The 12,048-nt window shown below is 36.1% G+C and overlaps 1 protein-coding gene across 7 annotated transcripts in view; it reads right to left on the bottom strand.

The window, feature by feature from the left end:
- Positions 1 to 12,048, bottom strand: part of PIK3C2G (phosphatidylinositol-4-phosphate 3-kinase catalytic subunit type 2 gamma) — a 360,629-nt gene that overhangs the window by 62,718 nt on the left and 285,863 nt on the right. For all 7 annotated transcript variants that reach the window (XM_060166784.1, XM_060166785.1, XM_060166781.1 and 4 more), the window contains one exon: positions 3,549 to 3,624. In XM_060166784.1, the coding sequence (XP_060022767.1) occupies positions 3,549 to 3,624 (76 nt within the window). The remainder of the gene's footprint in view (positions 1 to 3,548; positions 3,625 to 12,048) is intronic.

Below are 12,048 nucleotides of genomic sequence, written 5' to 3' on the forward strand. Positions count from 1 at the left end.
AACGAAATTGAGCTATTTGTAATGAGGTGGATAGACCTAGAGTCTGTCATACAGAGTGAAGTTAGTCAGAAAGAGAGAGACAAATACCGTATGCTAACACATATATATGGAATTTAAGGAAAAAAATGGCATGAAGTATCTAGGGGTAAGACAGGAATAAAGACACAGACCTACTAGAGAATGGACTTGAGGATATGGGGAGGGGGAAGGGTAAGCTGTGACAAAGCAAGAGAGAGGCATGGACATATATACACTACCAAACGTAAGGTAGATAGCTAGTGGGAAGCAGCCACATAGTACAGGGAGATCAGCTCGGTGCTTTGTGACCTCCTGGAGGGGTGTGATAGGGAGGGTGAGAGGGAGGGAGACGCAAAAGGGAAGAGATATGGGAACATATGTATATGTATAACTGATTCACCTTGTTTTAAAGCAGAAACTAACACACCATTGTAAAGCAATTATACGCCAATGAATGTAGCAAAAAAAAAAAAAAATGATGGGGAAGGTGGAACAGGAGTCAAGTGATCTAGGCAGAGAAAATTGAATCTGTGAGGTACTGAGGATCTTGTCTCAGTTGAAAAATTGGAAAAAGATAGGAATGAAGATGGGGAAGGACCTGATATTAGACTGGAAAGGGAAATTGGTGGGTGCCAGGTTCTGCTGAGATGCATCAGGAGGATTTTGGTCTTCTTCCAAAGAGCTGGGCAAGCTACATAATTTGTGGGGGTCAATGAAATAAAAATGCAAAATGAAGGGGTTTCCCTGGTGGCGCAGTGGTTGAGAGTCCGCCTGCCGATGCAGGGGACACGGGTTCGTGACCCGGTCCAGGAAGGTCCCACATGCCGCAGAGCGGCTGGGCCCCTGAGCCATGGCCGCTGAGCCTGCGCATCCGGAGCCTGTGCTCTGCAACGGAAAAGGCCACAACAGTGAGAGGCCCGCGTACCACAAAAAAAAAAAAAAAAAAAGGAAAATGAAAATTCAGAGCCTTTTTACAGAAATTGTTAAGAATTTCAGTACAGTGACAGCAGGATTGTTCTAAGCACTGTGCTTTGTATGACTGCATAGGTTACAAGCCCATGATGTTGCCCTTGCCTAAAGGCAATGAGAAGCCAAGGAAAAGTGTTAAGTAGAGGAGAGAAGTAATTGGCTGGCACGTGAAAAAGATAAATTCTTCTGTTGTTCTACCGTGGCACATTTAGTTAGTGAGTAAAGGCAAAGGAATATGAATATCTCCCAGATGCAGGACTATAAATGATTTCTAATATGATCTTTATAAGTCATGTGCCTAGATACATAGGTGTCCAGAATCCACTCTCAATTCATTAGCTGTGGTAGTAAAATGGTAAAGTCTGGGATTTTTGCTTAAGGTCATCCTATTTAAACCATTATTTAAATACACTTGAATAACTTTATCCTCTACTCATTTAACAACATAAGCTCAAAGTTTCATCTAGTTGACAAGAATTATGCTTAGAATAATATTGTGCTTCTTGTTTAGAATCAACTGATATTCTGTGACAAAAGTATTAACATTAAGAATTCAGAAGTATGAAAGAGGAAATAATTTAAAGCATACAAGAAGGAACAACTTCCTGCTAATCCTTGTTTGTTGTAATGATTTGCATATCCTGCTTAGAAGGTGTGTTCTGTTGTTTTAAGATAACAAGCTGTATTTCATAGGCAGCCTGTATTTAAAAATATTGAGAATCAAATCTTTTGCTCATTAACAGTGACGAAACAAATCCTGAGTATTGTATGATGTAGTAAGATATAAGCAAACCAGAAAAAAAAGAATTCTCAAGCAACCATTTTAGTTTTTACAATAAGAATCCTAAATTTTTTGTGTGTATGTATTTTAAAACACCTTATAATAATCACCAAATTTAAAAACTTGATAGTGATCCACAGTTTACTTTTTGAAACACAGAGAAAGAATTTTCTTTAAGGCCTTTAATGACAAAATAGAGGCCAATCTAGTAGCTTTTTCTTAAAGTTTGACATCTCTAGAAATTGGCAACTTTATTATTATTGGGTTTTTTAATCTGTTTAATGCAAGTTTATAAATATTGATTGTGAAAATCTCCCCAGCTAATACTATATTTTTTAAAAAGATATTTGTTGTATAATTTGTAAATTATGACAATAAAAATATTTTATATTGTGGGCATTATTCTTCTTTAGATACATGCTATAAAATGTAAGAAATTACCTTACTTAATATTGTTTATGTTATATATTGATATATATATATATATATGTTATATATATATATGTTATATATTGAACATATATATATGTTATATATTGACTATATAAAGCATCTTAGAGAGTAACGTTACATGAGTAAAATGTGGGGAATAAAAGTGGTACAATTCTCATATATTAAATTAGGATTTGTTAGTATAGAGCAATGCATAGTAGGGAAGTGAGTCCTTGATTTAAAGTTACTCTCAGTCTAACAGGAGAAACAAGGCAGACACAAAAATAAATATGTAACAATAAATAGTCACACTATAAGACCTGACCTGGCTGTACAGAACTGTTGTTCTGTATGAGGGTTAAATATCTAGGATGTCAGATACAGGCAGAGGTAATGAGCAGATGGGCCTAATCTTAAAGGCAGAGAATTGGAAGGTGGATGTGGATAAAACTCAGACAGGGAGCTGCAAAGGAAAGGGGGTAAGCTCTAGAAAATTATGGGTTTGCAAATCTTATATGAGATAAAAACCAGTATCAGTATTAGATGGCCACTGGCAATGGAATTATATTACGAATGCTTAAGATTGATAGGACATTCTAATATTTTAACGGCTGAGATGCTCTTGGCTTCACATAAGAGAAAACTAGAGATAACTTAAGCAAAAATGGAGATGAACAAATGGGTAAAGACCCATCCCCAAGCATGTAATTAAACCTAGGCCTCTCAAAAAAATAAGTAATATTTTAAACTGTCAAAAAAAAAAAAGATTGACGGGACATTCAAAAAGAGTCTCTGCCAATCTAGGTGAGATGATGATAGAAAAATTAATTAGAATTAACATACATATGGCAGAGAATAGGGTGAATAATTGTGCTGGTCTAGTTTGGGATCCTGGTAATAAAAGAAGACTTCATGAGGGAGCTGGAATAATTATTGAGCTTTAAAAGATAAGAGTGAAACTGCTAGATAACTCATGATCATTATTATTGCCTAATATTTATTTTTGTTGTTTCCAAATATGTTGAGTAAATTGTAAGACTTACCTGCAGGGGAAAACAGGACTTCTGCCTCTGAAATGCAATTCCATCTCAATGCACAATTAATTGAAATGAGTTAATAGTGTGATACCATGTAGTTATTATAATTGGACAAATATATCTGGGTTTAATTTAACTTGATAGACATAGTCTAAGGAGTTAAAAAGCTTTCGAAGTGGTTAGAAAAGACTCTTAAGGCCTTATTCTTAAAAAGAGATTTTAATTTGAAAAATAAAAAATTATAGTTATGATTTTTGTACAATTATATTGAAACAATAATTGTACATAGAAATAATGATAAAATTACTTGCCTAGGTCCACAGGTGATGATTCTTCCATTGTTTGTTCCACAGGCTCAGAGAGGAAAAAACTAAGTACACAATCACTCTGAAAAATAAGGCAAAATAAAATATTTTTTCATATCTTACATTTATTTATTGTTCCTATTCCCTAGTATTTAAAAATGTTGACCCTAATATATAATGTTTATAGATACCTGTTTTATTTATAGATATATCTATATTTACAGATTCCATAAATAGAAAAAATATACTAGGAAGTTTATTAAGTCAATGCTATAATTTTACACCAAGTTAAACTTAACTTTCATGAGATTAGATATCTGGTTATTTGATATTTCTTTAAGAGGCTCAGGTGTGCTCTGCTTTTAGAGCTCACCATATGTTTATATTCTTGAACTTTACAATTATGCATGAATCTCACACCTCCTTTTTCTAGAAAATGTGTACCATTGGACAAAACTTTTGAAGAAAAATTACTCTCAGTAGGACACAGGTACTCAGTGAAAACTCATTACTCCTCAAGGTTCAATTCTAGAAATGCTCACTAATTACTGACTACACCAATGCCATAGAGGAATGTTAGGGGATATTTAGAAACAGAAAGATGCAAAAGGTGACCCCTCTCTTTAGAACACAATCTAGTGGAGGAAACAGATTGTATTGAATGCTTTAATAGAAATTCTAGTTCCGTTTAATTTTAGAACAAATAAGTGAGTGTGCTTCTCTTTTAAACTGAGATTGTCACAAACAAACTGACATTTAACCTGGGCTCCAAATAAATGGGCTAACTGGTGAATCAGAATAACTTTTCCTTAGTGACACTGACACACATTTTGTTTTAAGCCATTATATGACCAAAGCAGCCCTTCCTATATTATTATCTGAAGGGCACCACTAAATAATTGATTATTTCTTTTGACTATCATAAGCTGATGCCATAGTACCTGCAAAGCTGCCTGACATTCTACCCAGTTAGCCTTCATTCTGTGCAATGGCTCTTTAAAACCTCTTCCAGAAACTTACACTTCCAACTCTGACTCCTTCTTTGCTGATGATTTTGTCTCCACTCTAGAGAAAATAAAAGGCAGATGGAAACTCCTATATTTCCTGCTACAAAATCTACAGCTGCACAAAGCCACTTTTTCTCTTTTTTTCCTGCTACACGGGAAGAAGTGTCTCTCTTCTCATCTATTATAAGTTGAATTCTACCCTCTGAAAATTTATATGTTGAAGTCCTAACCCACAGTAGCTCAGAATGTGATCTTATTCGGAAATAGAGTAATCGCAGATGTAATTAGTTAAATTAGGTTGAGGTCATATTGGTGGAGGGTGGACCTCTAATCCAATATAAAAAGGGAAAATTTAGACACATTCATGTAGCAAAGATGATGTGAAGAGACATAAGGAAGAAATGGCCATCTACCATCTATAAGACATGGACAGAGGCCTGAAATAGACTCTTCTTCACAGCAGTCAGAAGGAACCAACCCTGTCGACACCTTGATTTCAGACTTCCACCTTCCAGAACTGTGAGACAATGCATTTCTGTTGTTTACATCACCCAGTTTGTGGTACTTTGCTATGGCAGCCCTAACAAACTAAGACATCATCCAATGCTGATCACGTCTTTCTGTGTCCTAGATTCTATTCCTTCCTCCTGAAGAACCTTGTAGAATATCCCAATCTATACTTTAGTGTCTTTTTCTTCCTCCGTTCCTCCCTCCCTCTTTCTCTTTCTTTCCTTCCTTCCTTCTTTCTTTCTCCCTCCCTTCCTTCTTTTTCTTCCTTCCTTCCTTCCTTCCTTTCTTTCTTTCTTTTCTTTTATTTTTCTTCCTCCCTTCCTTCCTCCCTCCATCCCTCCCTCCAATATCAAGTGTGGCCAACTCTCTCCATTTTAACAACTAACAAACAGATGAGTCAAACCACACAAAGTACACTCACACAAAAATAATGTCTTGTCACTAGTGCTCCTTTCAAGTCCTATTATTTTTCTCCTCTTTGACACAAACTTATGGGAAGAGTTGTCAGCACTCACACTGGTTCCTCTTCTTCAACTTCCACTCCCTTTATGATCTATCACACTCAGGTTTCTGTCATTAATCGTCCTCTGAAAATGCTCTTACCATCATTTCTCTTTTTTAAGGTCATTTTTTCCCCTAAATCCAATGGAGATTTTCTTGGCCCTTATATAACTACTCCATTTTTAGTGAAAAACTCTTTCACCTGCTTTCTTGATAGCAAGTTCTCCCAGTTTTTCTTCCATTTGTCCTGCCATCTCTTCTTAGACATTTTTCAGGCTCCTTTTCCTTTTGCTTATAACTTAAATTCTAGCGTCCCTCACTTCTAGGCCCATCTCTCTCATTACTCTAACACATTCTTTCCCTGTGATGTTATCCCTTTTGGTGGCTTCTATAATGATGCACAAATCTAGACCTTTATCTCAGATCTATCTCTTGAGTCTCAGCCCTCTACATCAAAATGTCTTTTTATTGGCTTCCTTGACTAAAGATAATTAAAACCCCCAAACTACACGCATTTTCTTTCCCCTCGATTTGCTACTTCTTCCTGTATCCAGGCTCAAAATAAGGTATATCGTTTTGGACTCTCCATTCTCCCTACCCCACACAAAAAGTTAAATGATAAGTCCTATTAATTTCACCTCCTAAATACCTCACTTATCCATTTCTTCCCTCCAGGTATACTGTCGTCTTCCTTGTTCTAGTATCATCACTTCTCACCTAAGTTACAGCAAGTGTTCCCGACTCTTTTCTTGCTACCCTTTCATCCAGTCTATTCATCACACAATTGCCAAACTGATCTTTCAAAATAAAAATCTAATAATTAACTGCTTAAAACCCAGAAGTGACTCCCCATTGCTCTTAAGCAAAAAGATCAACTGCTTAACAAGGCTTGTAAGACCTTTCTTGAATGGGATCTTGCTCATTTCCCTATCTTTATCTCTCACCATTTCTCTTCTAGTATATTAACTATACTGAATTATATTTCCTCAAGTGTGTCATGCTCTCTTATCTCTGTTTTTCTACATGCTCCTTTCTCCATCCTTTCCACCTCTATCCACCCATTTGCCCAAGTTTTATCACATTCTCTCTTCTCTACTCTTTTAGCCTAGTCAGTGAGATATCAAGAGCAGAGATCATTTATTCACTCATATTTAATATAGTATTTTTACTCAGTAACTATTTATTAACAGAAACTGAGATCTGTATTCAGATATAGAATACATTGGTCTTCTAATGCAAATATTTTTATCTGTGTAGCAGTTTCATGCATCATTGTAAACTAGTTAATTAGCAATTTTTATCTCTACATATTGATCTCTTGTGAACTTGTATAATAATCTATCCTCAAGAAATATATCCATCTTCAGGAAGCTGACCAAATCAAGTTTTTTAGTTTGAAAGTCTGAAATCAAATTTCAGAATTTGTTGAAGGGAATTTGACCTTCTTTGGCTTTTGACAACCAGTCAATTATTATTCTCTGGCAACGTTTTGACCTCACCTCCTAATGGTTATTACACTTCAAGAGTAGGCAGAATATCTTCCCAATTCGTGTCTGAAATGTCACCAATAGCTAATTATTCCCTTGTATTTACACTGTCATATCCTTGAAACCTACATTTGTAATTCCAGGTGTGGGTGACATGCTGAATACTAATTTCTTAATGTAGCAATATTGTTTTCATTCTTGAGGAAAAGCATGATCCAGTGTCAATGGAAGGGAGAAATCAATAAAAATGATTAAGAAGATAAAAAAAAGTAGTATTGCTTGATTTCAAAATAATCAAATTTTCTCCTCAGATTTGGTTTTACTTATGTACATGTATCCCACAGCTTTTTAGCACATTGCACTACTGGATAGTTTGGAGAATTATAGAAATGTTAGTGCTACAGTCGCTTTCACTGATAACCTGAACCAGTGTTTTCAGTTGGGTTTGTACTGACCACCAAGCAGTGTGGCTATATTTAGTTGTGTAGGTTGTATACTGAGCAACTCTAGGGGTGCCATTTTTACATTGACTATAGATATAATCCTAGCCTGCAGGGCTTTCCATATGTAGAGTTGCCAGATATAACAAATAAAAACAGATGATGCCCATGCAATATTTACAATATACTTACACTAAAAATATTTATTTATCTCAAATTCAAAGTTAACTGGGCAGCCTGCATTTTATCAAGCTATCTGACAATCTGAGATGCTTAAAGATTTATGGGCACACTTTTGGTTGTCTCAATGACTGGAGGGTACAGTTGGCAATTAATGAGCAAGGCCACTTATCTTAAATATTCTGAAATACCAACAATATTCTCCCATTATTAAGAATGTTGTTTTTCTGGGGACTTCCCTGGTGGTCCAGTGGCTTGCACTCCCAATGCAGGGGGCCTGGGTTCGATCCCTGGTCAGGGAACTAGATCCTACATGCTGCAACTAAGACCTGGCACAGCCAAATAAGTAAATAATAAAAAAAAGAATGTTGCTTTTCTGTTTAATTCTTCAAGTGGTAATAGTTTTCTGGAGGACAAGCTCTGAATTTAACTACTTCATTCTAGAAATGAGAAAACTGAATACCAGATGGCATAAGTGGTTGACTGATTGAGATTAGTATAAAAAAAAGAATGTAGAGTAAATCAGTAAGCCCAGGCCCACCTGTGTTACCACTGCCAATGACCTATAGATGTGAAGAATACATATGGGGATAGGTGGGAGATGTGCCTAGAGAGAGTTTCATAGGAGTCCTAGAGCATGCTGGTCTTCTGCACAAGCTTAAAGCTACTGGGACCTATTGATGAATTTTAAACAGAAAAACATCATGATCAGATATTTCTTAGAAAGTTGACAGTGCAGCATTGTGGAGGAAAGAGAAAACAGCAGTCAGCCTTGGAGAATGTCATCAGCAAAGCTCCTTATAAGCTCAACTTACTATATTCTCTGAACAGTCCCTTCTGCTTTCCTTTTAAGTTTCTGAAATGGTAGTAATGCTGTCTCACATTCCCTTTATAACCCTGGTCCTGGGGATGGGGTAGGTATCCTCCTTGCATCTCCTTGATCTTCCAATCTCCACACTTTCTTCCCATATAAAAATGCCCTGCTTTGAATATCCATGTCTACTGACTATACAGCCCTCTCCCTCTTGTTGTTGCACTTGTCTACTGATCTCTAGGTCACTGGCCTTCATTCCTACAACATTTTAAACCCTGGAACACTGTCATTTTCTCCAATAATACTTGTCATAATTCACACTTATTTTAACATTGACACAAAGCATCCTTCTTTATGGTAGATTCTTTGTTTTTAACTCATCTCATCCAATAATCTTGTTCTGCATCTTACTCCATCACTCACTCTTGTTCTCTTGATCTTATCTGGATCAGTGACTGAAGTTCTTCCATTGTCTTGATTTCTAGCTTCTGAGTCTACAACCACCCGCTCCCTCCTTTTCAGCTCTTTTCCTCTAGTTATGTAACTCGAACAATCTGTTGACCTTTTCACTGACCCTAACTCCTCTCATTATTATCATATCCCTCCTTGGCCAATATGGATCTCATGGTCAATACTGATAATAACTCTCTCGTATACTCCTTTTAACTCTTTTGACCCTTTCTCCTGTTATTCTATTATTCACTTGGCAAAAAACAAAAATGAAAACAGAACAACTCTGGTTACTCTCTGCCAACTCTGCAACTGTAACAGGTGTGCTGAATGTTGCTGGAGAAAAGCACTCAACCGTGCTTACTGATCTTACTTTCACCTCATGCCCACTACCCACAAATTGGTGCTCAATTTTCTGGCAATTTTTCACATCACTACACCATTTATTCTTCCATTCACCTATAGGACTATTTAATACCCTAGCCTCACTCCTCAAAATGCCAACATGCTTTTCCCCTCTTTCAATCTGTTCAAGGCTCTTTTTTTATTGGCTGCACTGTACGGGCTTGAGGGATCTCAGTTCCCTGACCAGGGTTTGAACCCAGGCCATGGCAATGGAAGGGAATCTTAACCACTAGGTCACCAGGAACTCCTATGGCTGTCTTCCTGTTTACAGAGAAAACAGAAGCAGAAAAGAATTTCTATAAGCGCTCAATATCTATCATCTTACCTTACCTCTGCTATTTCGTCCACTACATAGGAGGACTGCCTGTGCTTTAATTTGAGACTGATTTGGGCACTAGATCACATGCTCTCTTCTCTAGTCAAGATCATCGCTCTGGTATATGGCTAATTGCAACACCAATTTTTGCTTCTTCAGTGGATTTTCCTACCAGCATACATGTATGCTATAATTCATTTCAGTAAACAAAATTCTTGACTTACATTTCCCTGCACACTGTTTTTTTCCTATTCATCTTTAGTAAAGATTCTGCAAGGATTGTTTTCCACTTTCTATCCCAAATTTCTCTCTTCACATTCTCTTTTGAACCCATTCTAATAAGGTTTTTGTTCCCAGCACTCTCATCAAACTGTTTTTGTTAAATTCACCAATGATATCCATTCTGCTAAATCCAGTGGTCAATTCTCAATTTTTGACCCATTAGTAGCATTTGAAACAGCTTGTCATTCCTTCTTCTTTGAAATAATTTCTTGTCTTGGATTTCAGGCACCATGTTCTTTTTTTTTTAAATTAATTACCTCCACGAGTCATTTATTTATTTGGCTGCACCACATGGCATGCAGGATCTTAGTTCCCCGACCAGGGATTGAAACTGTGCCCCCTGCAGTGAAGCGTGGAGTCGTAACCACTGGACCAACAGGGAATTCCCAGGCACCATATTCTTTTGGTTTCCAACAGATTGCTCTTCCTCAGTCTATTTTGTTGATTCTCTTCCATCTTCTCAAACTTTAAAGTTGGTGTGCTGCATGGTCTCGTATTCAGACCTCTTCTCTTTTATATTTACATTTTCACCCTAAGTAACATCCAGTCTCATGGCAATGAAAACCAGTTATTAATTGAAACTCCAATATTTATATTTCCAGCCTCTCTTTTCCCCTCAACTCAAGACATTCAACTTTCCACTTGACATCTCTACTTAGAAGTCTCACAGGCAACTCAAACTTAATATTTTGATCCAAGCTCCTGAAAAACCCTCATTCCGCACTGCTCTTACTACAGTTTTCTCCATCCATCACAGCAAACATTCAACCAATGCAAGCTTGTATGGCCATAAAGGTGGGTTGATGGCCTGCACTTATCCTGATTAATCAGTTCCTGTGCCCTAACAGTTGTTAAATATTTGGAACATCCCTCCTATGTAAAACATTATATATTTGGTGAATAAATTAATACATGGTTGGTATTTGTCTTAAGGACTCTGAAGTTATTGGACTTTGATATCAATGATCCATGTAAACACATTAGGTTATATTAAACACTCTATGAGGTTATACATATACATTTTTTTGCTTGAGTAGATGTTTATCTAACTAATATAGGATTCTTAGTGTCTAATAATGTGTTCTTAAATTAGAAATTCAGTCAATAAAGAGCAAACTTGAAGCCAAGTGAGAAATTTTAAATCAAAATCTGCATCAGCTTATATTTTAAATTCAGAGCTCACATTAATATTTTGTTTACCAATTATATTATTAAGTCATTGGTAATTTAAAATCATTGATTTTTGAGACAGTTGATCAATTCAGAGTTGCTCAAAACCTAAGTGTTTTTCCAGTATCCTATGAACATATTCTTATTCTCAAAGACTACAGAGAGTTAAAGTCCTTGCAAAGATCAGAAGTGATGCAATATAACACAGAGATCAATTTTTCCTGTCTTTAAAATAACACATTAAGAATTCCCATTTATTAACAGACCAGCCAACATCTAGAACTGACTGCAAGATTTAGTTTCAGTGAGTTAAAACAATAAGCTAAATCTCTCTCAAACTCCATGAAGCACCGTAAAAATGTGAATTTAAAAATGAATTCCCATAAGCATTTTAAATCAAAGTTGAACAGTAATTGTATTTTATTGCTTTTTTCATAAAGCAGCTTGTCATAATGTCCAGTCTTTAATGTAGTTCAACCCACTGTATTTGTATTGGAGTTACATGCAAGAATGATACTATGAAAAACAGTGAACTTTTAAAGACTCTTCTATAATTCTGGTTCTCAAATGTCATCAGCATTTTACCAGACTTTGAAAAATAATCTTGGTTTTACTGATGATACACATATGACATTTATCCTGCCTGCATCGTAATCTCAGCCAGCTCCAAATAGGAAAAGAGCAATGTACTGACAAATGTAGTAATTAACATCTGGGTTTAGCAAGTAGGGAACAAGAAACATATGTTCATTATTAAGGTAGGATTTACCCGTTTGGATTTATTTTGACATTTGATTTCTGCTTAAAAAAATAATATTGCTTAAGCCATGATAGCATTCCTTATTTTAAGGGACCTCTAGAAATGAGCAACAATACTGAGAAGAGCCAAAAATCACAATGAATACATGGCTTTAAAAAGTTTTAAAGCAACTGCTGTTTGTATG

This window comes from Lagenorhynchus albirostris, chromosome 11, assembly GCF_949774975.1.
Source record: "Lagenorhynchus albirostris chromosome 11, mLagAlb1.1, whole genome shotgun sequence".
Lineage (NCBI taxonomy): Eukaryota > Metazoa > Chordata > Mammalia > Artiodactyla > Delphinidae > Lagenorhynchus > Lagenorhynchus albirostris.